Below are 26,381 nucleotides of genomic sequence, written 5' to 3'. Positions count from 1 at the left end.
AATAAGGATCACTACTGCCTCTTTGGCTTTGAATCCCAACTTATGCCTCTGATAAAGAAGAAGATGATGATGATGATGATGATGAAGATTATTACATATGGTCTGATCTTATTTATCCCTATTGCCAACATGGTCCGCATCTGGTCTAATTTAGTCTACATGTGAACATGCCCAGTTTTCATTTTTTGCTGGTGAACTTTTGGAAACCCTCTCCCTGTGCAACGTAAACTGTTATCAATTTTCCGCAAAAATGAAATTCATCCCATATCATCTCCATTGATTCCCTCATCATTATGAATACAATCCAAAGCAACCCCATTTCCTGATTCCCCCTACTAACACACACGAACATGCACCCGCATTACGTAAACGATGAACTTTCTTTGATGCTCTCCCCACTCATGTCATTCTCCAATGCTTTAATCTCTCGTCTCCAGACACCTGCTTTCTCCCACTATCCCCGACACAAGACTCCCCTGGGAAGAAAGCCCAAGCACCTGGGAACTATAGTCATTGCTCATCAGATTTCCATAATTGGACAATTAAGAGGAAAAGAAGATTAACTGATTTCCATGGAACTGCAGTAAGCAATAGTTTTGTTTTTTCCCCCCCCCCCCTTTTTTTTTTTTTTTTGTGCTGGTCAGACGTAGGTGGTTTTGTTTCTCTTTTGTTGTTTAAATCTGTTCTTTTCTACTTATTTGATAAGATCTAACAGAATGAATTCATTTTTCAAAAAATGAAAGAAAGAGAAAAAAGAGGAATAAAGATGGAAAAGTACCTGTCTGCCTGCTCAACCCACAGTTTGGATCCTCACACAAAAGGTCACAGAAATCGCCCCCCCCCCCCCCCTTTTGTAGCCTCAAACCCAGCCTTAACTCATGACATCACAACACAACCAACAAATCAAAGCTGTGAGTTTACCCAGAGCATACAACTCCACACACACAGCCAACAGATCTAACCTGCCTTCTCTAACACATACACACACGAACACACACACACGTCTCTGCATATCCACGTTGGTATGAGTGCACGTGCTTTCTCCACCACAACCATACACACGTGAAAGCACAAATTACCAAGATGTGAAATCCAGGAATTCTGGACCTGGACATGTGGATGGCCAGAGCAGAAGCTCATTGTGGATTACTGTGAATTACTAGGAGGAGGGAATTGTTACTGAGCCGGAGTTCATTGTGGAGTATAACAGTTTACCTGGAATAAAAGGTTGGTAGGTTGTACAGATTTATTTGAAGCAGGATGCTTCATTCCTTGGAGGTCTTATAGTTGATAACAGTTAGTTACTGAGAGGACTTGCAATCGAAGTGACAAGCTCATTGTATATTTAACAATGAAACAAAAATTAGCTGGACTAAAATTTTTGAAGCAATCTCCAGGAGTAACAACTATAAAAAGGTTGGTACATAATAATTCCTAGAGTCAAAGATTTGTGGATAATAGCGTCTTTCTAGGGGTATATAAATTATTACCTGGAACTAAATGTGGATTTTAGCATTTTCTAAGAGAAAGGAGTTTTAAGTTTTGCAAGTGTACTTTTACATGTACTAAAGAACAATATATTGTGAGATTTGCCAGAGCCATAGCTTACTTTGAAAAGCAGTATTTTATTAGTTATGGATTCAGAGTTAGTGAAGCCATGTAAAAATGACAAAAAATAGGCATGATTAAAGAAATTATTTCTATATAAGTTTTAGTGTAATTATCAATACAAAATTGTTGGGAAATGCACATGGTAATAGTAAGTAACAAAGACTGATATCACTGCATCTTTCTGTAATAAAAAATCATCAATACAAATCCCATTTTCAGTAATTACAGCAAATACCCCATAACTCTTATTTGTAATTAAATATTTATCTTCATCAATTGCAGCACAGGCAATTATATCTTTAAGTTCAAAGTATTTGTTACCCATTGATTTTATCAAAATATCAGAAAAGACAAATAATAACTATTGTAGGACACAGTTATTCAGATTTCTACAGGAAGTGTTGTATGAACAAACAACATGTATTAATTGATAACACAGAAGATGCATCACACAGGAGAATTCTATAGAAAAACCACACAACTACCTGTCTTAATTCCGGAATACATTATTTACCTGAATAAAGATTACAGCTTATCGGTGCATCAGAGCTATCACTTTCACCTGCCGTATATTTTATCATTCTACAGTTTGTTTTACTAAGTGGTACAGAACCAAGAAACCCCCAAGGGCAGATTCCTAACATCACGCAACTGCTGCCATCTTTTTTTTAACCCACTATCAATTCTGCTAATTTTTTCAATCTTTTACCCATGGTATAATTTATCACTCCACAGTTTGTTTTACTAAGTGGTACAAAACTGAGAAACCCCTATGGGCAGATTGCTAACATCACGCAACTGCTGCCATCTTTTTTTTTTTTTTTTTAAGTCTACCATCAATTGTGCTAATCTTTTCCATTTTTTACTCATGGTATATATTTCATCATTAAGCACTTTCATGGACTAAATACTGCAGAATCAAGAAACACCCAAAGGCAAATTGCTAACTGCACACATATCCCACTGCTGCAGTATTTCTGCCTACTATCAATTCTGGTAATTTTTCCAATATTTTTACCTGTGGTGAATGCGTCATACAAAGTGGTTCGAGTCCAGACTCAGAGGTTGGTAAAGACACACACAACTGTTAACGTCCTCCAGCCATCTTTCTTATCCTGCTCTCTTTAATGGTTAAAACAGAAGAGCATAAGGTTAGAACCTCAAAAGTGTAGACACTATCATATCCATCAGTCCTTTAATGGTCACCTCAAATTATTTTCTGTTTAAAGTGCATTCAGAACATCTGACCAATAGATCTGGGGATCAAATATGGTGACCCACTAAAAAGCTTGCCAACTGATTCCCAATTAGACACTGAATGGATTCCCCCACAGAGATTACGCAACATGCATTCAAGTGGTTTGGCCATATTCGATCCGCGGATCTGTTAGTCAGCAGTTCTGAATGCGCTCTTAGATATGGTCAGTCATCAAAGATTGGTAAAGCAAAAAAATTAAAATTTGCCACTTTGTGTGTATTCATGACAAATTCATTATTCCTCTGTAACTATAAATATATCATTTTCCTAGTTATTTAAATTGAGAAAATCACAGAGATGTAAAATCATAGAAGTGTAGCCTGGGACATGGTGGAAATATTTGATTTTTTCAAAAATTATATCCTTGCTCAATGAGGCAAGATGACAACTCCAGCCCTTGGCCATCACAGGAGGTCTTTCTCATAGTGACCGGCCGATTAAAGCCAGTCTTTTTACTTATTTATTTATTTATTTATTTATTTATTTACTTTTTCTTAGCAGTAAATTACTCATACTTGATCTTCAGAACTGAACACCTGTTCTTAAGAGATTTCACCATCTCTTTGGAATCAAAATGTTTTCTGTTTCCTTTTTTTTTTTCACCTGTATTTTTGTCTCCCAAGGTGGCAGGGATATCTTGCATTCAGTCATCTTTCCTAGGGTTTTTAAACCAGACAATAAATCTTCACTGATTGATCTCCCAAACCTCACACGATTACTAAACATGTTTCCAGCAGTGGTACTGGTAATTCCTCCACATCTTCACACAAATATCATCAGGAAAATATTGCTTTAGTTCTAAACATGCTTATTTGTAACAATATATCATAAAATATTACATAATCAACCTCTATACCCCTTGAAGCCCAACTGGTAAATACTGAGGTATACATGATTAAAATAATTTGGTGTTTGAAATTTATGAGTAATTACCATACACATCTGAAGGGAACTCCTGCCCCAGATACATCATCTCCATGTGGGGATCACACTTTTCTGACCATCAACCTGAGCTAAGCGCTGCCCTGAGGATTTCACTAACAACAACCAGACAGATATCTTACTAATCACCGCAGACACCTCATGTTTTCCCCACCTGGACACATGGAACTCACACTTCCCTGATCATTGATTCTAGCTTAAATTTGCCCTTAGGATTTCAGCACCAGCTCCCTTTATAACCGTCTGGTCTCTACAGAGGTTACTGAACTGCCCAGCACTTTAAGTAAGATCATAACTTAGGGTTCCCTGAACTTCCCAGCATTGGGTAAGACTGGGTTCCCACAGATTTAGATAGATCCATCTGGATCGACCTAATTCCCTGGGGGTTCACACTAAATTGCTGTTAGTCGAGCATGCACGACCAGGATATATCGATCTAAAATCTGTGGGAATGCAGTCTAAGATTACAACATAGGGTTCCCTGAACTTCCCAGTGTTGGATAAAAGTACAACATAAGGTTGCTGCCCTTTAAACTCCCTATATATAGCTTAAATGAATTCATTTTTGCACAGAGATAAATAAAAATATATTGGATTATTTTCCCATTTTAATTATACTGACTAAAAACTGATGGTTGTGAATTTTAATGGCAACTGAGGGTAATTAAAAAATATATAATTACTCCCTAGTTCCTTCCTTTGAATATGAATGACTAAACACTTTCCCAAATGATATTCTGTCACTGTAAGTTAAGATGAAAGATAAGAGAGTTATGTAACACAGGTTATATGTTCATGACAGTCACTATTTTATTGCCAGAGCAAAAGGGGGTTTCAAATACCTTCTAAGATAGAAAAAAATATTAGAGGGGATAAAAAATTAACCATCGGTACATTACACAACACATTTTCAGACAGGATTTACGTAATTTTTCATCTTTTCAGGTACATTAAGAAAACAGAAGAGGACTGTTAATCATCATTTCAAACTGAGGAAAATAAAAAGATAAAAGAAACATCAAACAAGACATCAAACAAGGCTGAGGAGACACTCATTCCAAGAAAAAGATTTTCACTAAAATTTGATCAAAGCAAAGGGTTTCAGCTGAGCAGAATTTTACAACTAATTGATCTATTATTAGCAACTGGTTACATAAAAACATCTCTTCTTTTCTGCATACTTCCCAAGGCAGACAGGAGGCTGGAAAGATATTGGAGCAGTCCCTGAAGCGCCTTCTGAACAACAATCCTATTCAGCCTATGAAAACGGTCCGATATGCTACAAAGTTAGGTGTTTTTGATTTCAACTTCAAAAGAAATACACCAGTTGTAAATTAATGTTTACAGTAAAGGTCTTCCCAAAAGCAGGTCTCGGAAAACACAGTTAGTGTTCAGAACTTTAATTGACCTTTGATGTGCTTATACATAAGGAGAGGGTTACAAAGAACACACCTGTAGCCAGGAAAGTCTATTGAATTCACTGGTTCAGTGAAAATTTTGAAACAATTTTAAATGGTACCAGAAGCTGCCACAAAGCAGTGAAAACTGTTCTCACCAGTGAAGTGGACAAATCTGAAGTGGTTTTGAATGGAGTCAGTGTTGGCAGCGGAATGGCATTTACAGCTATCTATGCTACATTGGAGCGACAGACGACCACAAGGGAAGATGAGTCCATCACAACAACAGTTCAGCCATTGGACTTCTACTACAACAAAGGACAAAGTCACGGGGACATTTCAGACCACAATGCCACAACACCGGTGGCTACGGCGGGATCAGGAGAGTACCAGTGGGGATATCTGGCTCTGTGCGTCGTCATTCTGTGTACTGCTTTGGGGAATATACTGGTGTGCATGGCAGTGTCACGAGAACGGAGACTACAAAATATGACCAACTATTTCCTGATGTCGCTGGCAATTGCAGACCTGTTGGTGGCTATTTTGGTGATGCCGCCAGGGATGATAGTTCTTCTGTATGGTGAGTACTGTATGATAATCATGGTTAAGGTTTGGCGCATATCCAGAAAGTCCAGTTTTCTTAAGCCCAGTTTCAAAAACAGAGATTTTTGTTCAATACTCAAATAATTGTTTCTGGGTTTCTAAGGGCACATTCCCATAGATTTTAGATCGATCTATCCCCGTGGGGAGTCTCACTAGATTACTGTCAGATAATCCAGCTTAAATGTCCGTCCCGCCTACTACAAGCTGTAAGGGGGTAATTAACTTCCGTGCGCGGTTGGCTGACTGCAATTTAGCGTGAACCCCCAGGGAGTTAGGTCGATCTAGTAAGATTGATCTAAATATCTGGGAATGCCCTCTAACATCACCATTTAAAAACATGCTTGTATTCTCTTTCTCTCTCTGCATTAATCTTTATCCAGTGATGTCATTTTCTGTAACTCATTTTTAAATATACTATGTCAGCAATAATGAACAAAAATACATTTGATAACTTCACTTCACAAAACAATAATCATCACACTAAAAAGATATATCTCTGTCACCAATTAAGCACCAGGCAATCTATCAACCCCCCCCCCCCCCCCCCTCCAAGAAGACCTAGTCATTCTTGCAATGGAGACAAAAGCCCAGCCTAAATGAAAACACAAATGTCTGACTTGCAAACCACTTAACAACTTATGACTATTAAGATCTGATATTTCTGTTCACAAATTAGCACTCTGTTTCCGAATACAGAACCACTAAAAGCTTAGCATTTATGGAACTGGAGAAAAAAACATCACTTCCTTATTGCCTTCACCAACAACCTAACCACTCAGAGCAATAGAATCATAGATCACCAGACAGATAATACAGCAATTTGTGTCTCTCCCCATAGATTCTTGAACCATTACAGGAATTAATTGAACAGTAAGTAGTTTCAATGACAGATATTACACTTAAGCCTTAAATAGGCGTGTGTTTGTGACTTTTATCCTAAGGTTGTAGCCCTGCGTGTTCTATGGTCACCGACAACAATCTGTTCATCACAACTATAAAAGAATCTCCATTCCAAATGGATTCTTATTCCCAAGAAAAATTAAATATTAATCAAAATGATTTAAATGATAAACACAAAATATCAAAGTCCATTAAACTGCATAAAAGCATTGCCCAGAAAAGGTGAACCATTACAGCTATCGAATCCTCTCCTATCGTACTGAAGCCCCTTTAACACAAATTATATACAATAGGAAATAGAAATCAGCTGTCACAGACCTAAAATGAAAACCAGAGTGAGAGAAAGAAAGGAGAAAAACGACCAACACCCGAAGAAAATAGAAAGAGAAGATCACATCTATAGGAAAAATCAACTAAATGAGTCAATCAATATGTTTATTACAGCGTAAGGGTGGCTTACTGGTATGTTAACACAGGCTATCACTGGTTAATGCCACTTCAACCTTTATTAATTGGTCAATTAACTGTTCTATGGTACTGCTTTAAGACATAGCAGCTAATTAGAACACCACACCTGTCCCTGTGTTAGGGTCATTCCCTTGACTGTTAACAACTTAATTAAATCCCATCTATCACAGCAGTAAGCCACAGTGCTGGTATGTTTGAGTGCTACCAATCCCATTACACAGTGTTGTGATAATTTCACATTAAGTGTTAATCAAATGACTTGATTGCTGCCTGCAGTCCTGTTAACATGCAAGTACATTCATTTCTATTGGTTTTGCTGAGTGATAGAGGCAATCAGGCCACGTGTTTATTGTTCAGACCTGTTGGCAGAGAGGAGGAGGGGGGGAGGGGTTTACAAAACTGGCCTTTTTACCCTTGCTTCAACCCAAGGAAAAAATTTATACATGTCTTTCACAAAAAAAAAAAAAAAAAAAAGAATAATGCAGTACTGCACTGAAAAATCTTTGTTCTTTAAACATTGCACTGGTCATTCTCTCTCTTAAATATACCCCTCAATCATTAACTTTTTAAGCATTCCAGTTATCTAACAGTTTGTTTCTGCTGCACTTTACCACTTGCAATCTCTATCGATTGCAATTCATTAGATAACCACCCATCTTCAACCAATCAATGTCTTTATGCTATTGCTGCTAGGAAAAAATATACATATCAACATTTCCCTATTTGTTACATGTTTGAACCGACACAAACCGCCTGCTTGCCATTTCACACAGAGCAATACGATGAAAAGGAACGAGCGGCTTGTAGACATAATCTTTGCACACCTAGATGCCCTTGCTGTTACGATAAGCTGATTACCCACCCTCTACATCACTGCCACTTAATTTTCACACAAACGACCAAGAAATGCAAATTTTGATAATTGGCAATTACCAATTCAAACAAAGATGTTAATGAAATAAATAAAAAAAGTTGACTGCATTATTAAAGCAAACTTGTTTTTAGAATATAAATTAATATAAATAACAGCTTTGCTAACAACTGCAGACTACAGCCAGCTTACAGTAAAGTTTTTACTTTAAGCTATACCTAACAATACTTTAAACCATGCATAATGGCATTATAACTGTTACGTTTTTTATGGAGGAAGGGGTGTTTGAACTCAAAATTAATACTGTAACAAAGGAACAAAAGGTATCAGTGTTCTGACACCCAGATCTGCAGCTGGGAATTCTTTCTAAATCTGGAATTGCCTGTAACAAACACATACAAACAGGTGTGTTCAAGGCCTAAACTTACAGACTACATACTATTTGGACCAGATAGATTCACCAATAGGGCACGTGGTGTTCTTATCTCAAGATAGCCCCCTACTCAAGAGAGTAAAACTACAGGGGTATGATAAATGTCTTGTATACGAAGGTACATTTCTACACTTCTGCTATCCTGTCATCAGCTTAACATTATAATAAATGTCTTGTATATGAAGGTACAATTCTACACCTCTGCTATCCTGTCATCACCTTTACATTAACACATTGCTAACATAAGGTTGACACGTTTTATTAGAACTGATTCTCCCTGCTCCCAAAACTGACCAATCCTGAGTACATCTCCACTTCCAGAGTCAACCTGAAAGTGATAAAGAATTGTGACTTCCACTGTGTTTGAATGCCCCAGAAATGGACTGTGTAGGTGCCAGTTTATTCCATGAGTGTGAACACAGCTCTACACATCCACCCATAGGCTGTGTAATGTTTGTAGCATGATGAGTGTGAACACAGCTCTACACATCCACCCCTAGGCTGTGTAATGTTTGTATCTAAGCTGTTTACCAACAGGTTACATACTGTTTGTGTGAGGAGGATGAGTGAGCTGTTTGCCATTTGTTGTTGAATACCAAGAAGTTACTTTCAAGGTGAAGCTTGGCATAGAATGTGAATCTACTGGGATAATGTTAGTGGCTGTGGATAATGGAGGGAGGGGGGAGGGGGCGGAGGGGGGGGGGGGGAGATGAAAGACCAAGAGCTGGGAATTTAGTTGTTTCTAATATCCTAGAGTTTGCTACCTGTTTATCATTTCTTGATACCAAGATGTTAACTTTTATAGTTAAAAATGTTGTAATTATATTGTTTATGGGCTGGTGGTGATTTCTTTTACCTCTTCACCCCCCTCTCTCTCTCTTTCTCTCTCTCTCTCTCTCTCTTTGTGTGTATATATATATCTTTGTATCTCTCTCTCTCTCTCTCTCTCTCTCATCTTATAGAAACAACAGCCAAACCATAACAAGTGCATGCTTTATAAATTCATGGAATCAACAGAAAATCAGACCAGCAATCCTGATTCAATAAGACAAGGGAATATCTGTTCATTTCCAGAGGTCTGATTTCAGAAAATTGCATGGTCTATTCTAGGCTTTGGATGGCAGATCTGTATTATTTAGTTATAGAAATCTAAATGTAAATGCAGACAAGTGTGAGAGATGGGGTCTCCATGGACAGAACTCTGGACCACTTGGTTTTATTATAGAACAAAGTGTACGGTTAATACTAGAAATTTAATTTACGAAACCTGACAATTTCACACAAGGGCAGATTTCTGGTCAAGTTATGACATTTTCACAAACTGTTGTAAAACAGCATGAAGCTTAACCAACATCACTGTTGTCTTGCCAACTACAATTGTTGACTTTAGCAATAAGTTGTAAGACCTTAGCAATATGACCTTGGCTGTGTGACCTTAGTGGTGTGACCTTAGCAGTGACCTTAGTGCTGCAAACTCTGTGCTGTGGCCTCAGTAGTGTGACCTTAGCAGTGACCTTAGTGCTGCAAAATCTGTGCTGTGAACTTGGTGGTGTGACCTTAGCAGTGACCTTAGTGCTGCAAACTCTGTACTGTGACCTCAGTGGTGTGACCTTAGCAGTGACCTTAGTGCTGTGACCTCAGAGGTGTGACCTCAGATTACATAAGTCAGGTAGAAATCCTACTGTGGACTAAGTTGGTGTTTACAGAGTGAAGCTGTAACAATTAGGCAATACAAAGGATCTTAGACGTTTGAAAAAAATTAGAAGGAAAGCAGTTAATATTTCATTTCTTTTCTTTCCTTTTTTTCATCTCACAAGGTCTATTAAGAGCTGAAACATCTAGCTTCTATCACCATTTAGTATCTCTTCATTTCAATAAATCAAATTAAAAAAGAACTTGTTTCATAATTTTCTTGCATTTTCTCCAATATTAATAGCCTGCTCTCATTCCCCAGTTGTAAAAGGGAGCCTGACAACATTACAAATCTCTCTGCTATAATTTCCCCAAGGGTTTAACGCTTTTCAGGAGATCTAAATATATCTCCATACGTGATTAAAATTGGTGCTGCCGTATGTGGGGAAAAGTGAACTAGTGCTTTTCATAACGAAATACTGGATTTTGCTTTCAGACACGGAAATATAAACCCTGGAAAAGATAATGAATAATGCATAATGTATCACTAAAATAAAAAAAAATGATGAATAAGAATAATTATTTTTTCAGAGGACTGTGGCCATGATAATTCTTTATTGAAGCCATGACTGTAGAACCTGATTTGTATAATATTCACAATGAAGATAACTACATAATGATTATCAGAAAAGTATACTAAGTACGGAGTGGTTTAAGCCCATTACTCAGAAAATAGACCAGATTGTTTTACAAACTGATAAAAAATATCAAAAAGAAACCAAATCTCTAGTCCCTCTCCCTTTCATTTTAATTGCTTCAATTCATCATGGACATGAGTACAATGATTGGCCGAGTAATCATGTATCAATTCTAGAATAGCGCAACAACAAAATAACACTGAACACAACAGGCCTAATCTCCCTATTAACTAATTCATAATTTCCTGCAAGAGAACAAATCTCAAATTATCCCTGCACCAAATGTGTAAGCAAGGAAAGAGAAGAGACAGAGAGGAAGAAATCGCACCATTTACCTCCGGTAAAACAGTCCTGATTACCTGCCTCATTGCCTGATGAATCTTAATGATACAGCAATTACAGTATTCCCTAGATGCAGTGCACAGACTGGAGCTTTACGATGTAATTCTCCATCAGACAAAATGGCGCAATTCACACTGTCTCAAATACTTTCTATTTGCTGTCTACATGGAGATTTTTGCAATGGGTCCATGTGATTGCAGAAAAGTTAATCTCTGCATGAGGTAATGAAATAAAATTCTGACTGAAACCGAATGGTACTGTTATCCGCTAATACCTTAAGTGTAAAAACGCTGGACCATAAAAAAGTTGAAACCATACATAAACAATTATATAAATACGCAGGCATGATGTAGGTATTCTTTGATCTAATTGGAAGGATCCTATCCTGAGTTTGCTGGATCTGAATGCCGCCATGTGAACACTGTGCTGGTGTAATCCCTCTGTAACACTGTATCAGACATAGATAGGCAGTTAATGCTATGTGACACATGCACTGAGTACAATTTGATTGAATTAAGACAGCACGGATCAGACTCAGGGATAAGAGATGGATTACTAGGGTGGATGTGACCTTGGAATTTCTAGGAAATTTTCTTTTTCAAACATAAATTAAGGTACCTGGATTTTTACCACTGTATTATGTATTAGAGAACAAGAAGAATTGCTTTTTTACTATAGTATATTATATTGTTATTATATTATTTGTCTTTGTTAATTTTTTTTTTTTTTTTTTTTTTTTTTTTTTTTTTTTTTTTTTTTTTTTTTTTTTTGCTTGAAACAATGAATGGGGAGAAAGCGAATCACTCTGTGCTGGATGTTTCTGTAGCTCAGCCTACAGAGAGTTAAAAAGTTCAATATCTACTACAAAACCAACAGCATGTTAGGCCAATTTTTTCTCTTTCTTCACAATAGCATTCAACCATGCTCCATCAACACAAGCCATTATTTCTGCATTCAAAGACTGTTTCTCTCCTTTATTAGATCTCCTGACAGCTGACTTTTGTAACGTAAAAACCACCATCTATTTTTCAGTCATTGTTAAGTAACACGTGTCTTTGCTTTCTCCCATTAACTGTCCTTCCAGGAAAAGGGAAGAAATAAAGTGTGGTCCACAAAGTCCAGCTAAATATTATCCTCCTGTGTTAGATATATACTAAGACTATACAGTAATAATAAATTATATTCATATTCCACTTTATTTCAATTCATGTATACTTTGGCTGTCTGTTTATCTTATTTGCACGTTTTTTGGCTGTTTTATTTTTATTCTAAATTAATTTTTTTATTTTTCATTTTAGTTTAGGGGGATCTGATATAGGTGTGAGGCTCATCTTCTCTAAGTTTAATTTCATTTTTCATCTTATCCTATATACTTTGCAATTCTGGAGAAAAAAAATTCCAAGTGATTCTAGTCATAATTAAGCTGTCAAACTGCTGATAAACCCCATTGTGTGTTGGTGATACTGTAATACTTCATACAATCTGGACAGAAATTATAGCAAAGAGGAAGGTTTGCATTGATTAATCAGTGAACCGAATCAAAATCTATTTGAAATTTTATTCCATTATTCAACCAATAAAGCTAACATCACGCAGATCAATACTCCATCCCACCAGAATCATGTCAACCGTCACAAAGTCAAACATCTGAAACAATCACTCCTAATGTAACACTAAGTTCTTGGACTAAAGTTAAATCAATGGAACCCACCAAAGGCTATAGTAAATGAAATTATCTCTGTCCATTACTTGATAGGGTTGACATCTCAGGAGGACATTAAGACCACCTGCTTGCCTCGCCTTACCAGGTCAAAGACTTGATCTGGTTAGGCCAAATTCATGACAACAATACCGTAATTGTATTCCAATTGTTTCCATGAGAGAAGAGGTTTTTATTTAATTTTACGATGACCTATTGGCAGTGTTTTTCTGTAACCCACCACAGCAAAATCTTATGGTGAAAATACTACAGACGCGTTATAATCCAAGGACCTCATTACCCCCATATTATCAATGCTTTCGAACCAGGACAGAACCTGTTTCCTGTAACACCTTAATTGAAGCCACAACCCCAAAACCATGCTGAGCTTAATTTGAGAAAGCTGTCAGTCTAACCTATAGAAAATATCCATGTAACTGATTACTGTCCAGTAGTGATAGGCAAACTGACATGCAAGCATCCACCAGGCTTACTTAGCAGGCAGGTTTTATGTTGAACTAAAGCCATGAACAGAAGGGCAAGAAACCCAGCAATGGTGGCAGTTTTAACTGACTGACGGGTGATCTGATAAGGCATCGCAAACAAATTAACTAGGCATATCAGTGGTGTTTGTTCTCTGGTTACTACAGGAATGAGCCAACACTTTAATGGCAAATGGTTTCAAGACACAGACAGTCAATTTTGTCTAACATAAGAATCCATGTCGTCTCTCTCTCTCTCTCCTAGTTTCCTATCCTGCTGTCTGGCAATAAGCGCTCTCTGGCAGAGAAAGATTTGTTGATGAATGCCCTAAAAACCTCTAAACACACTCATAACTCTCTACCAGATCCACCTTAACAAACCTCGGGAAAAGAAAAAAGATTAACTGATAGTTCCACAGCAGCAAATCCGATCATCAATCCCCTTACACACCAGATGCCCATCAAACTCTTCAAAGGAGGAAGACTTTTTTGACAGCAGATAGATCTGGCTAGCCGGTAGTGTTTATTACTAAAGTCTAGGGACTGTCCAGGACAGCCACACTGGTTGGTCTGGGATTATGGTTTTTTTTATAAGTAATTACCATTGCCCTATCAGTGAACAGGAATAAGACCAGTCCTCACTCAAAAAAGTAAGAAGATTGGCTGGGGGTCCAGGGTACAGGATTCACAAGAATGATCCAAATGACCTTGAAAAAGTCTGAATTCCGACAAAAGTCAGAAAAGTCTCATCAGTGAATGAAATGAAAGCAAGTTAAAATTCATCTCTTAAAATAAATTCGGAATTGATGTTAATTTTTTTTAAAAATTACTATTGTATTGTTATGGCAAATGAAAGATGCTTACAAAACTTCAAAGTTATTTTTCTTCTTGAATTTTTCTTTCTAGACCACTTTAACCTCTGCTCTCAGTTTGTCACCTTTTCACCATGTAAACTACAAGTGGTGATACCGTCTTCCGCTTCCTCATGCTGTTTCACTTCAGTCCAATTAGCCAGGGTTTAGTTAGACAAATATCAAAGGTAAAATGTGTCATCAATTCTGCAGGATCTATGACCAGGGCATGGCAAGGTCACAACCTTGACCTTGACCTCTGACCTTGAAATCAGATCAACCTAAGAACAACTGTGCTAACAAGCAAGAAGTGACTTTGATTTTGATTTAGATGGAAATTTCATTAAGTTGGGATACGGTTTCACTCACATCTCCAAATGAGAAAAATTATTTGCCTCACTTTTACTGGGATACTTTGCACATAAAAAAATGAGCTGTTCACAACATAACATCAAAAACAAGGCTTCTTTGATAATAACATCCATTGGTTTTCTTTTTTATTTTAGAAGAGCTCTAGATATTCAACATAGATTGAAACAGTAAGCTCATGCATGTTTCCAATCACATGTTACTTACTATACTGCTGTCTTTGGGGAAGCAATGTGGTTTGTGTAAAAATTACCAAATTCCATGTAATTGTGCCATCGTTGGCATGTGTCATGTTACCACAATGTTATAATTTCAGTACACATGTACATATTTCTGACATGCCATCACTTATTTATAACAAACTACAGACACCACAAGAAAGTAGCAAATCAAACGGCGAAACAAGACGTGTTCTATGCAATGCAGCTGTCATGTGCATTAATTCTCTACAACTTGACACGTGAGTATTTACGTGAATATTTACGCAAGTACTTTATATTAGCCAAATAAACTGATAGTTCACATGTAATACAGCTGCTTTGGAGCAGTTCCTCTTCACAGTGCCACTTACTACTACAGTTTGATTCAGGTTCAAATGATCTTGCTACAAAATGCAGGTTTCCAGTTCACTGGGGATTTTAATCATGCCAGTTAAAACCTCAGTGGACGGACACAGTTCATTTATTTTCCTGACAGATACATGCATTATGAGATAAAAATATCATTCAATTTTATTAATTACAAAATGAATCTATGATACGCCCATCTGATGAGGCATTCTCAATATGCATGCAAACGCACACCAAGGCAAGCACATGCAATCCTACACCTATACCTATTTAACAATGGAGTTCTCATCAAAAGGAATTTACTCTTTATGTACATGTTACTTTCTATATCAATACATTCTGCTACAGTAATTGCAACATAAATGAGGACAACCACATGAGAAAAATGTTTGGAAAATATTTTGGAAAATTGCCCACATTTTTCAGGTAATGCCTTTATTTACGATGCCACCAATTAAACAAGTTCCACAGGTTACTCCCACATATAAATCCCCATGGCTGTCCAGCCTTGAGGGGCCACACACCTGTTTTAGCACAAATTCATCCTCAAACTGCTTGCTATATATTACAATAAATCACTTAGACGACCATCTCCAGCATAGCCAATCTACTCCTGAAAGAGCAAATAAACACAGCACAAAAATTGCCAGATGTGAAACTGCGCTGAAAATTAAAAACGTCTTTTCTTATAATTATCAAATTTCTGATAGCGGCAGGGGAAATATTTCATTTACCTGGAATTGCTCGATGTTTTTCAAATCTAAATTGAAAGAAGTATATGGTGTTATAAGTGGGCACAGTCAAATAATTGCTGTGAAAATTCTAAAATTGCTTTTTAACCCTTATCAGGTTTCTAAAACCAGCATGATATTTGTGTTAGCGGAAACTAGACAAGACATTTAGATCTAAATAGGGAGGCTAACAGTGAGCTGGTAATGTGAAAACTGCATTAGACTGCCTACTTATTGTAATCCAATTTCTCTGCCTCAGTCAGTACATCTGCCATTACTGGCTGCAGCAATTCCAAAATAGCAGGTTTTATGATAAATTTGTGGTGTTATTGAAAAGGCAAAAGGTTGTTCCCATAATCTTGTCAAATTTCTGTAATATGCTTGATGTCCTCCATTTCTTAGGCTGAAACAAGAGGATTTTACGGTTCATCTATTGTGCAAACAAATGCAGAAGAAGAAGAAAAATAGAACAGAAAAAAATGCATCTTCTCTCTCTTGCAACTGTATAATTGCTAAAATTGAATGCTGAAGACAATGTCAGTTTATTGATGGTGTATATTTGACTGAAACACAAATGCTGCTTTCTTTCTCTCTCTCTCTCTCTCTCTTTTTCTCTCTCTCTTGTAAAACTTTATTCATCCATTCTCTTCTTCACACATATACAAACACACACATTATACAACCTCATTCATTCTGTCTCCCCCCTTTTCCTCTTCTTCCTAATCCTCTACCTCCCTGCTTTTCCACACAACTGACCCCCCTCTCTCCCCCACTGACCATATATGTAAAGCACCCCCCCAGCATCAGGACCAGCCCCCATACACACATGTCCTGGTCAGTCAAACTGCATTCCACCTCACTCCAGTGAAGGTGAGTATCTTCAACCATGCCAGCAATGTTACTGCTATGAGAGGTATGCTGTCTTCATGTCTACAATACATAGCTTCCACACCATTCCAGGATTACATGGAATTATATGTGTAAACACCCAAAGGGCAGTGGAGGGGTCGGGGAGAGGGGGGGGGGGGCATGTCAAGATATCACTTGTATAACTGAGTATTTGACAGACTTAGTGAATGGTTGGTTCAATAACAAAGTGATCAACTCAGTCACTGATTGGTTTTATTCACTGACTAATTTAGCGACTGATGAATTCAGTAATGATCATTACTCACTACTGATCACAAAACTTTTTTTTTTTGAAAAATTTAAAAAAAAATGGCAAATTTTTAAACTCGGATAGAAAGTGAAAAATATTAGCTTTGGCTTTCTCTAAGCCACGTCTGCTGTCATGCTTGTAAAACTGTAAACCATCAGAAAAAAAAAGAAAGCAATCAAAACCAGACTCACGCATTCATCATTACATGTGCACAGCACTTACGAGATATTCCTTGTCTTTTATCTAATTAATCAAAACGTCCTTCAGGTTTTTTGAGTGCATCAAAACTATCTCTTAGTGCAAACAGACTGAAGTCTGATTAAGTCTACCTGTCTAAGAACATTACAATTACCTTGCCATAAAAATGCAAACTGAAACACTTCACAATGTCGCAGTAACACGCAGAAACTGTTGAAGCAATAAATAACATCAACTACGTGAACTACAGTGCAGAATAGACTCTACCTTATAACATACACTTGCTAGGCCATACTCCACATCAGAACATTGCACATAATCACTTAAGGCTTTTATTAAGTGTTGAAACTGTTGATGCAGTAAATTACATTAAACCTTGACATTTCCTATAGGTGAAATGTACAAGGCACAGGTAAGGACACTTCAGCTTCTGACACATGCTAAGACTTGGGGTCTTGCATATTACTTGTGTCTGCCAAGTTATCGTCTCTCAATTTCTGGATAAAAAGAACAAAAAAAAAACTGAGTTCAAGATCACTTTCTATCTCGCTAATCTCAATGCGACTCATCTTAGAGATGCAATTGTACTTAATAACACCGCAGATTCTGCTTACTTTGGATACACTGGGACTGCAGTAAAATCTATAAAAGTTGCACAAATATCCTTGTTAGTCAATGTTTCACACAATTCCAAAGATAAAATAATATTTTTTTTTTATTTTTTTGTAAATAACTGTAAGGTATCATAAGGTAATTAGCAGATTCCACTATAATTTATTATTATTTGACATTATAAGATAAAATAGAGCAAACATTTTTAAATGCGTAATATTTTTTTTTCTATTTTCCAGGCTACTTTCCCCTGGATCCAGCGTTCTGTGTCATCTGGGCTATGACAGACGTATGCATGTGCACAGCCTCCATATGGCATATGTGTACCATGTCCATGGATCGCTACTTCACTCTCCGCTATCCAATGAAATATGGACGCAACAAGACCAAGAAAATGGTGGCACTGAAAATCTGCAGTGTCTGGATTATTTCACTGGCGATATCGAGCCCGATAGCTATCTCAGGATTCACGGATTATTCAAATGTTTTCAATAATGGTGTCTGTGTTCCTACCATGACTAATTTCATTATTTATGGATCTCTCTTTGCCTTTTACATCCCTCTTCTTATCATGATTGTGACATACGTTTTGACGCTGCTGATTTTGTATCGCAATCAGAAACACATGCACAACTCTAAAATGAGGCACAGTAAAAGTGACAGTTTCCGCTCATCTATAGGATCAAATGTTGGTCAGACGGCGACTATAATGCAGTGTCAATTGTCTGGGATACAGGAGGAACCTATCTCTATTGAGAAACAAAAATCATCAGAAGCTCGCACACAGCGAATTTCTCACCAATCAACTAGCAGCAGTGTTAGCAGTATAAGCAGTGATGGCGGCAACAGTCGAAAGTTTTCAGTGGAAGATTTGGAAACTGGTGCTATTAACAGGGCCTCTTCTTGCACTATGCTCACATCAAGAGGGACATCAAGTGATACACCACCAAGGCCGCGCTCTCAGACTGTTAGCATGAACCCTTTACAAAATTTGACAAAAAATGCCTTCCTATCCCTGTTGGTTACTATGGGAACCCCTCTGGAGCTGAAACCAAAAGAGGATCTCGTTGACATTAAGGCTCACTCGTTTTCATCCATGGTAGCTGATACCATAGAGAGACTGTCGTCATCGCACCAAGGTAGTAACTGGAGTCAAAACGACAGCAAAAATCCAGAGGAAAGGCAGCCATTTTGTCGCCCTGACTCAACAACGGGACCTTTCCTGCATATAAATTCACCACCTGGGAGTAGAAGTAGTTCAATCTCTAGTGCAGAATGCAAGGAATATAATGCTGCTAATGACGATGATGGGAGTATGGAATATGATGAACATCATCTGTATGATAACAATAACAAAGAGAGACAATTACCTGGTAATTACAATGCTGAACAAAATAAAAAGCAGCACAGGTCTGCCATTAACTATGAACAAGACTGCCATTCCTTCAGTAATAATAACCAGGAAAATCACCATATTCATGATGGTATAAATCCAAACAGTAACCTGGAGTTGAAAAGTCCTAGTTTTCCAATTGAAGATGTTATAAATACTTCACAAAACACTGTTCAATCTACCAGCTCTCACGCTTCCACCACATCTGTTCACTCAGGAGCTAGTGACAATCTTCATGTTTCTTCATCTTCTAATATTTATTCTGGAATTAAAGTTTTAAGACAAGAGTTTCCAAACAATTGCTTTGTGGAGCAAAGGGATCCCCCTAGCAATGGGTATGTTCCATCTGATCCCCCAAGCAATGGCTATGTTCCTTCAGACCCACCTAGTAACGGCCACGCCCATTCTTTTCTGACTAATGGCAGCGCTCCAAACTCTGTGCAAGAGACAGACATACTGCGTTCTGACCACGAGGAAAGCTCGGATCATTCAACAAGGCTTTCAAAACCAAACACAAATAAAAAGAAATCTAGATTTTGGGAAATCCTTGCTACCAGATTTCGGGATTACAAAACGAGAGTTTCAGAAAATCAAATCAACAATGGACAAGACAATACCACTCCCACAGTTACAGTGCCAAAGGAGAATCAGAACTTATTGATGCCTCCTGGTCCTGTGGAGGCTGTCACCCATCTGCAGGTAGGTGGCACCACCACAATCAACAACGCCAGCAGGAATTCCTCCGTTGTGTTCCAGGCTCACAGCGATATTAACCACAGTAGTTCCAGTAACGGGGTTGTCATACACCCTGATGAACCACAGCCTCCTAATGTGCCAACCAAAAAATTTGGCACCTGTTGTGAACCTGTACAGACGCTTTGTCAGACGGGTCTTGATTTCGTGCACCGCTGTCGTCTCAGTTGTGCAGCAGCTAAAACTGTGGACAAAAAGATATCCCTGGAAAGCCTACGAAGGAATAACAAACTGTCTCGTCACAGAGCAAGCAACGAGAAGAAGGCATCCAAGGTGCTTGGGATCATCTTTGCCATTTTTGTGATCTTGTGGGCACCTTTTTTTGTCTTGAATGTCTTATCTGTCACCTGTACTCCATGCATGGCAGAAACAACAGAGGACACGTTTACCGTCTTTGTTTGGCTGGGTTACGTGGCCTCACTGGCCAACCCCATCATCTATACCATGTTTAATACTTCATTTCGGAGGGCTTTTATTCGTATTTTGACGTGTAAGAAAACTCACCGTCATCATCATCATTACCACTACGGCAGGACACTTGCTGCGGAGCACAGAGTGAGACACAGATCCATGAGTCTGAGGGAATAATTACCCTTCTTAACATTTACTTATTGTAAACCCATGGTTCATAAAAGATGGAGTATTGTTGGTAAAATGACAGGGATGCTTTCCTCCATTCTTCAGTGCACTGATCATTTAATCTATTTCATGGTACTTTGCACAGCATCGACCATTATAAAGTCACATAAAGGAACATTACGTCAATGAAGGAACATACATGGATACATAGTTGTACCTTTGAACTCTTAGTTAATTTCTCTTGATGTCAAAGTGGCAGATTTGTTGTTTAATGCCAACTCCTGACTAACTGAAAAATATATTTTATTTTGTTGATAAAAGGTTTTGTGCAACCTCTTGTAAAACTTTTTTCTCTGCATCAAACTGTTTCACCATTTCAATTTAAAGATGGCCAAAGGATGCACATTTGTTTTAAATGACCAGTTTTTCATACTGATGGTGCTTTTTGCCAAGAATTCTTAGCTGCTTCACAATTTAGCAGAGTTTATTTACAGCCAATTTAATTGGCTCTTGATAAGAACGGAAAAACTGTCACTGTGATTACCAAGGTTAACCAGACAACTTTGAAAATGTTTCTAAATTGATCTCAAAAGATAAAAACATCTGAAGGAGATATTTTTAGAAGATTACTTGATACTTTGAGAGCAGTGCTGACATACCTGCTTGAATTTGTCTGTTCTCATTATGCTTGATACAATTAAAAACATAATTTCTACAAGCAGATTTGTTGATAAAAGAAGACAAGACACTTCTAGGAACTGTACTGTTTTGACTTTTTTTCTTTGTTATCCTTTTTTTTAACTTAAATTATTGAAATCAGAAACAAAAAGCTTAGTCTTTTTCTACGAACATCCTAAGAGAACACTATGATGTTATAATCTTCAGAATGGCTTATTTTCAAGCCAAGCCAATTTTAACAGCTTCCATATAGCATAAATTAGCTGTAGGTGTTCTGCTGATTAATCAGTAATAAAACTAAGCCAATATAATATTGTATTCAAGTATTGGTGACATGGTATGTGTTATGCTCTAGACATTTAACATTATTTGGCAGGCCCGTAGCCTGGGGGATTCGGGGGTTCGAAAGAACCACCCCTTTTGCTGGGAAAAGGTCCACTCTGGGTTAAATTTGATCTAGGTACATGACGTTTTTATGGGAAAAGGTCCAATTTTTCAGAAAAAGACCCCCCCTTTTAAAATTGCTGGCTACGGACCTGTTTGACAATCTCATACTAAGGGGGTAGGGCTGCCAGAGGAAAAAAAATAAAAGCTATAGTTCTTCCCTTACACAAAAGCATTACCAAGTTACTCAGAAAACAGAGCTCAATGGTTGCTGTATAGAGAAACATTCCAGTCACATCACCTTTTCAATCCTTCCTGCTCATACTGAATATAAGAACCCAAGATTAATGATTCTTTATCTAACGGACTATAAAAACCAGAGATATGAAGTTCTGTCTGATACAAGATGTTGATAACAACCCTATCAAGCTGTAGCTTATAGTTTTCATTGATCAAAGTGAAGTGGGCCTATCGTGTCCCAGCTGCCATGCTATTTGATTGATGTCCATACATTAAAGTTGGAACATGACAATAAATGGTTAAGGCAGGCAAATGTAGGAGTCTCTCTGAAACTGGGTGTCTAGGTAACCCACCTTGCTCAGCGGGCAATTTGATGAAGTTATTTTGTGCTCACCATAGACAGCTTTGGTTCTTTTCACATCCAGCTGTATACTAAACTGATGCACTGTTCAAAATATCCAAGCATTAATAAAAATCTGATGTAATTTAATGGCAATCAAGAACTTTTCTGGTACTCCTGCTGTTGACTGTAATATAACAACAGCAGGTTAAAGATTTGGGAAAAAAAAGAGAATTTTCTTATGAAAAATATATCTTCAATTTACTCTTTACAATTTTTTTTTTTTAATTTCAATTTTATGAATTAAATTTATTTTAATTTGTTACTAAGGCTTGCTATATAGAGACTGTTTGTATAATGCCTTCTTTCTTAGTTCCTTTTACATTTTGCCCAACATGAATGTTTAAAGGATTGCAAACTCTAAACTCGTAGGTATCTATCAATTACAAAACTAGCTGAAGTTGATGTTGACACAAATAATTTGCCTACTTCACACCTACTAGTACGTTACTTCATATTATTAACCACTAAACATACCAAGAAAAAAAGTTACATAAAGTCCACCCTTTTTTTAAAAGCAAACGGCTTATCAGCAGATGCCTGTGCTATGAAAAGGTTGAGAACAAATGTCAGCAATAAATACACAAAATCAAAGATGCCGACTTGCACAGAAATGCCAAAAGTTGAACATCAAGGGAAAACACTTTGTTACATTGCATGGGAGAATTATTTTCAGTTACATAATTGGATGTTTCAGCACTATCTAGTGAAGAAATTACAACTTCCTAAATCAACACACTCACATTGATCAACTGTAAGCACTTCCTAAACCAACACTCTTCATGGACTGATAAACTTATCAACACTTCGTCAATTATCATGTTGGTTTGATGTCCTTAACAACATCTTTTAACGGACAAGTATCTTAATGGATGTCCTGATGCAATAAATAGACATTTATCTTTGATACTAAATGTATAATACCTTCACTCTTCAAACTACACTGCTAGGAAGTACTGATGCAATCTAGTAAAAATAACTCCTGGCATTTTAAACCATTACCATTCTTCAGTCAATAAACCATACTTTGTTGTTATGAATATATACATCAGAGTAAATGTTGTAATTCCAATGTCAAACAGCATGCAAACACAGTTATTCTGAAAGCAACATTAATATTGTTTGATGTCAATGAACTTTTAAAAAGGCAATTACTTGAATATTCCTTCATCAAAACTATTACACTCATGAAATGCAGACTGATTTCAAAGTTGCGAATTTTATCTAAATATTAAAATATGTTTATTTTTCTGCTGAAATGATAAAAAACATTTACAGACAAACAAGGAGCATGGCTTTATTGAAAAAATAAACATTATAAGAGAAATGGGAAATAACAATGCAGGAACCCCCTAAAGTAAGTGGCAAGAACAAAAAGAGTTAAAGAAGTAAATGCAGAGAGAGACAGAAAGAGAAATGCATTGAATTGGCCCAAAGGTTAAACCCCTGAGGTCTGCATCATTCTTTTTTTGCATCTACTTTTTTCATGCAATGCCCCACTGGAGTACTGAAACTGTTAAAGGCTTAAAAGAATCATTTTCCCCCCGAGTTTTTCCAGACACATGAACACTCTCTGCAATCCTATCTGTCGGAACGGAGGTGAGAGTTACGTAAGACGACTGAGAAAAACCTATGAGAAATCTCTCTTCTCACTGGAAGAAAAGATCAGGAGGCCTATAATAGCCTAGACGCTCGATGGAAATTGTGTAACAAGAAATTCAAGAAAGTATTATTCTTGTAGAGACAGATAAGTAGCTGAAGAAAAGGATTGCAATCAATGTAAAATGTTCCTCATACTAAACACAATCAGTCACAATTTGACATACCCTCCAGAATCCTAACTTTATATCAACACCTGGGTGTCTGTGACATAATATCACTTTTATGAGTTGATATTTTTCATTGACTTACCTGAACTCATGACTTTTTCTGTTTTTAATCTTACTTCATTTATTCATTTCTTCTTATTTTAGAAATTTCATCAAAAATTCTTTTTCAGTATATGTCCCAAAATTTTCTGTTTCAAATATAACCCTATTCCTTTGTGAAACCTTCACCATCATTTGTCCCTACTTATTTTTATCAAACTGTAAGCCAATTTGCAGGCAAAATATCTAATATAATCCCAGCAATATTTTCACCCAATGTAAGACATGTTGCTAAAGGGCCTTCCACATTAGACCAATGTAATTTAACATTTACACAGAAGAGTGAGCCCAACTCAGGCACATAGAAAACCATCAACATAGTTCCCCGGTGATAAGATAAAATAAGACCTTGGTGAAGAGGAAGCAGCTCTTCAAGATGTCCAGGTCTGCAGACATGGCCATTTTACTATGAAAGACACCTTTCTGACTAGGAAAGCGATTAATATCAAATTTGGCAAGCAAATAGCCTCAACGGGCCTCAGAAGTGCAGGGGGAGAGGGGGGAGAAAAACTGAAATGTTCAGCTCTCTTTTTTTAACACTTTATGAGTACAAATTATCTTTTATACTCTGGTGTAGTACAGAGGGGGAAAGAAAGAAAAAATGACAGACTCTGTTCTCACTTTTCACCTTTTATAAACAAAAAGTAGTGCATAAGAACATGATAAGTCTGAGCCTTTTGGACAGTGTACGAGACCACACACAGACATGCTTTTACATGCAATATATCAAAAATTATTGATCAATTTATGAAAAGGTATTTATTAATACTTCCTCAACTTTGATGTTTCTCAAATACAGGTGACGCCTGCAGTGCAGGTCTCAACCTTGTGGTCAGGCAGGAGAAACCACCCCTAATTTCTCTATCAAAGAAATTTTAAAAAGATTAAAAGCTGTCAACATTTTGATAAAATGAAGCTCGCACCTTCATCTGTCAGTGACTAAGCCAGTAACTATTCATAGGATACGTGAGACAAATAAGAACAAGAAACAGACTGATCTACGATTGTCAGACCCTTATGTATCTGATACTCCAGGAAACACTTTACTACCAGTGAATGGCAAAGGGCAATATCAGCTCTTTTGATGCCCATTTTTCAAGGAGTTCTCAAGCATAAAAGTACATGGGTTTATCTTTAATGAGTATTGCTCGCATTGGTAAGGTCTTCCCAAGCACTTTTATTTTACCCATGTAGAAAGCTTTGATGGTTTGTATGTTTAGGTACTTGTATTGCTATGGTTTTCCCAATTTGACTCTCCATTCAGTCACTTTACAATAATCATAAAACCTAGTCCATTGCATAGTTCTTCATTCTAAAACTAATTCTCTCTCTCTCTCTCTCTCTCTCCATCTCTCGCTCTCTCTCTCTCTCTTTCTCACTCCATATGCCCACTCAAATCCCCAACTTTTAAACAAGTCTTAGAATCAAAATCAGAAAAAGAAGACTTTAAATACCAAATCTCCCACACACCTCAAATTGAATGATGATTGGTCAAAAGAAAATGAGCACAAATGGATGCACCCATCCATGTATTAGTTACTTTGTTCCTATGTTGTATCCTAAGCTTTTGGCATATTCAAAACAATCTTAACAGAAATAGAAACCAGCCAAAAATGTTTTTTTACTGTGTATATGTACAGACACCAATTGTCATAGGCAGGGGCATGGGGGGGGGGGGGGGGGGGGAGACAGACATCCTTGCATTCACATCTTTGAACATCCATAATAAGGAAATATCAATAACCCTCGATCTACAACCAATAATCTGTGCTCTTTAATCTGTCACAATTCTTCCCTAGTCAATTATCTAGCCTTTCCTGTAATATCCAGAGGTCATTGCCCCATTTCTTCCCTCTCTATAAAATCCATTACCCTAAATATCCTGGTATCTCTGTTCCAATCACATAAGATGGTAATGCGTAGATTAAACGAGCTCTTCCCTCAACCTTTGCTTCACGTCAACTTGAGAAGGCATACTCAGGCACACCTCTCTGCTTACTGCCAAAACTGTTATGTAACGCCAATTACCTAGCATTTCTGCAGTACTCAAAAATCAATTTGCATGTTTTTTTTTTCTTTTATTTAGTAGGAGTACATTAAAAAACATACATATAAACAATAATGAATTCGTCAGAATAATTTTGGAGTCAGTTTGTATTATGTAATAAGGACACTTAATGGATTTTTCAGTAATTTTCAAA

General features: G+C 37.2%; 2 protein-coding genes across 7 annotated transcripts in view; one reads left to right on the top strand and one right to left on the bottom strand.

Moving 5' to 3' along the window:
- Positions 1-22,318, top strand: part of LOC106160954 (uncharacterized) — a 39,103-nt gene extending 16,785 nt beyond the window's left edge. For 3 of the 6 annotated variants that reach the window (XM_086997291.1, XM_086997290.1, XM_086997292.1), the window contains exons 3-4: positions 4,757-5,788; positions 18,065-22,318. In XM_086997291.1, coding sequence (XP_086853417.1) covers positions 5,422-5,788; positions 18,065-20,559 — 2,862 coding nt within the window. In that variant the 5' untranslated portion in view covers positions 4,757-5,421 and the 3' untranslated portion in view covers positions 20,560-22,318. Of the gene's footprint in view, positions 1-437; positions 584-835; positions 1,228-4,756; positions 5,789-18,064 lie in introns of those variants that run through there. The other 3 variants (XM_086997293.1, XM_086997294.1, XM_086997289.1) reach the window with 2 other exon arrangements.
- LOC106160953 (26S proteasome non-ATPase regulatory subunit 1) overlaps positions 1-26,381 on the bottom strand; it is a 142,805-nt gene that overhangs the window by 99,601 nt on the left and 16,823 nt on the right. The window lies entirely within an intron of this gene.

This window comes from Lingula anatina, chromosome 10 (genome assembly GCF_051362555.1).
Source record: "Lingula anatina isolate TDL-2025a chromosome 10, LinAna3.0, whole genome shotgun sequence".
NCBI lineage: Eukaryota > Metazoa > Brachiopoda > Lingulata > Lingulida > Lingulidae > Lingula > Lingula anatina.
The sequence above is the reverse complement of the archived record's forward strand: the minus strand, read 5'-3'. Positions and strand labels throughout refer to the sequence as shown.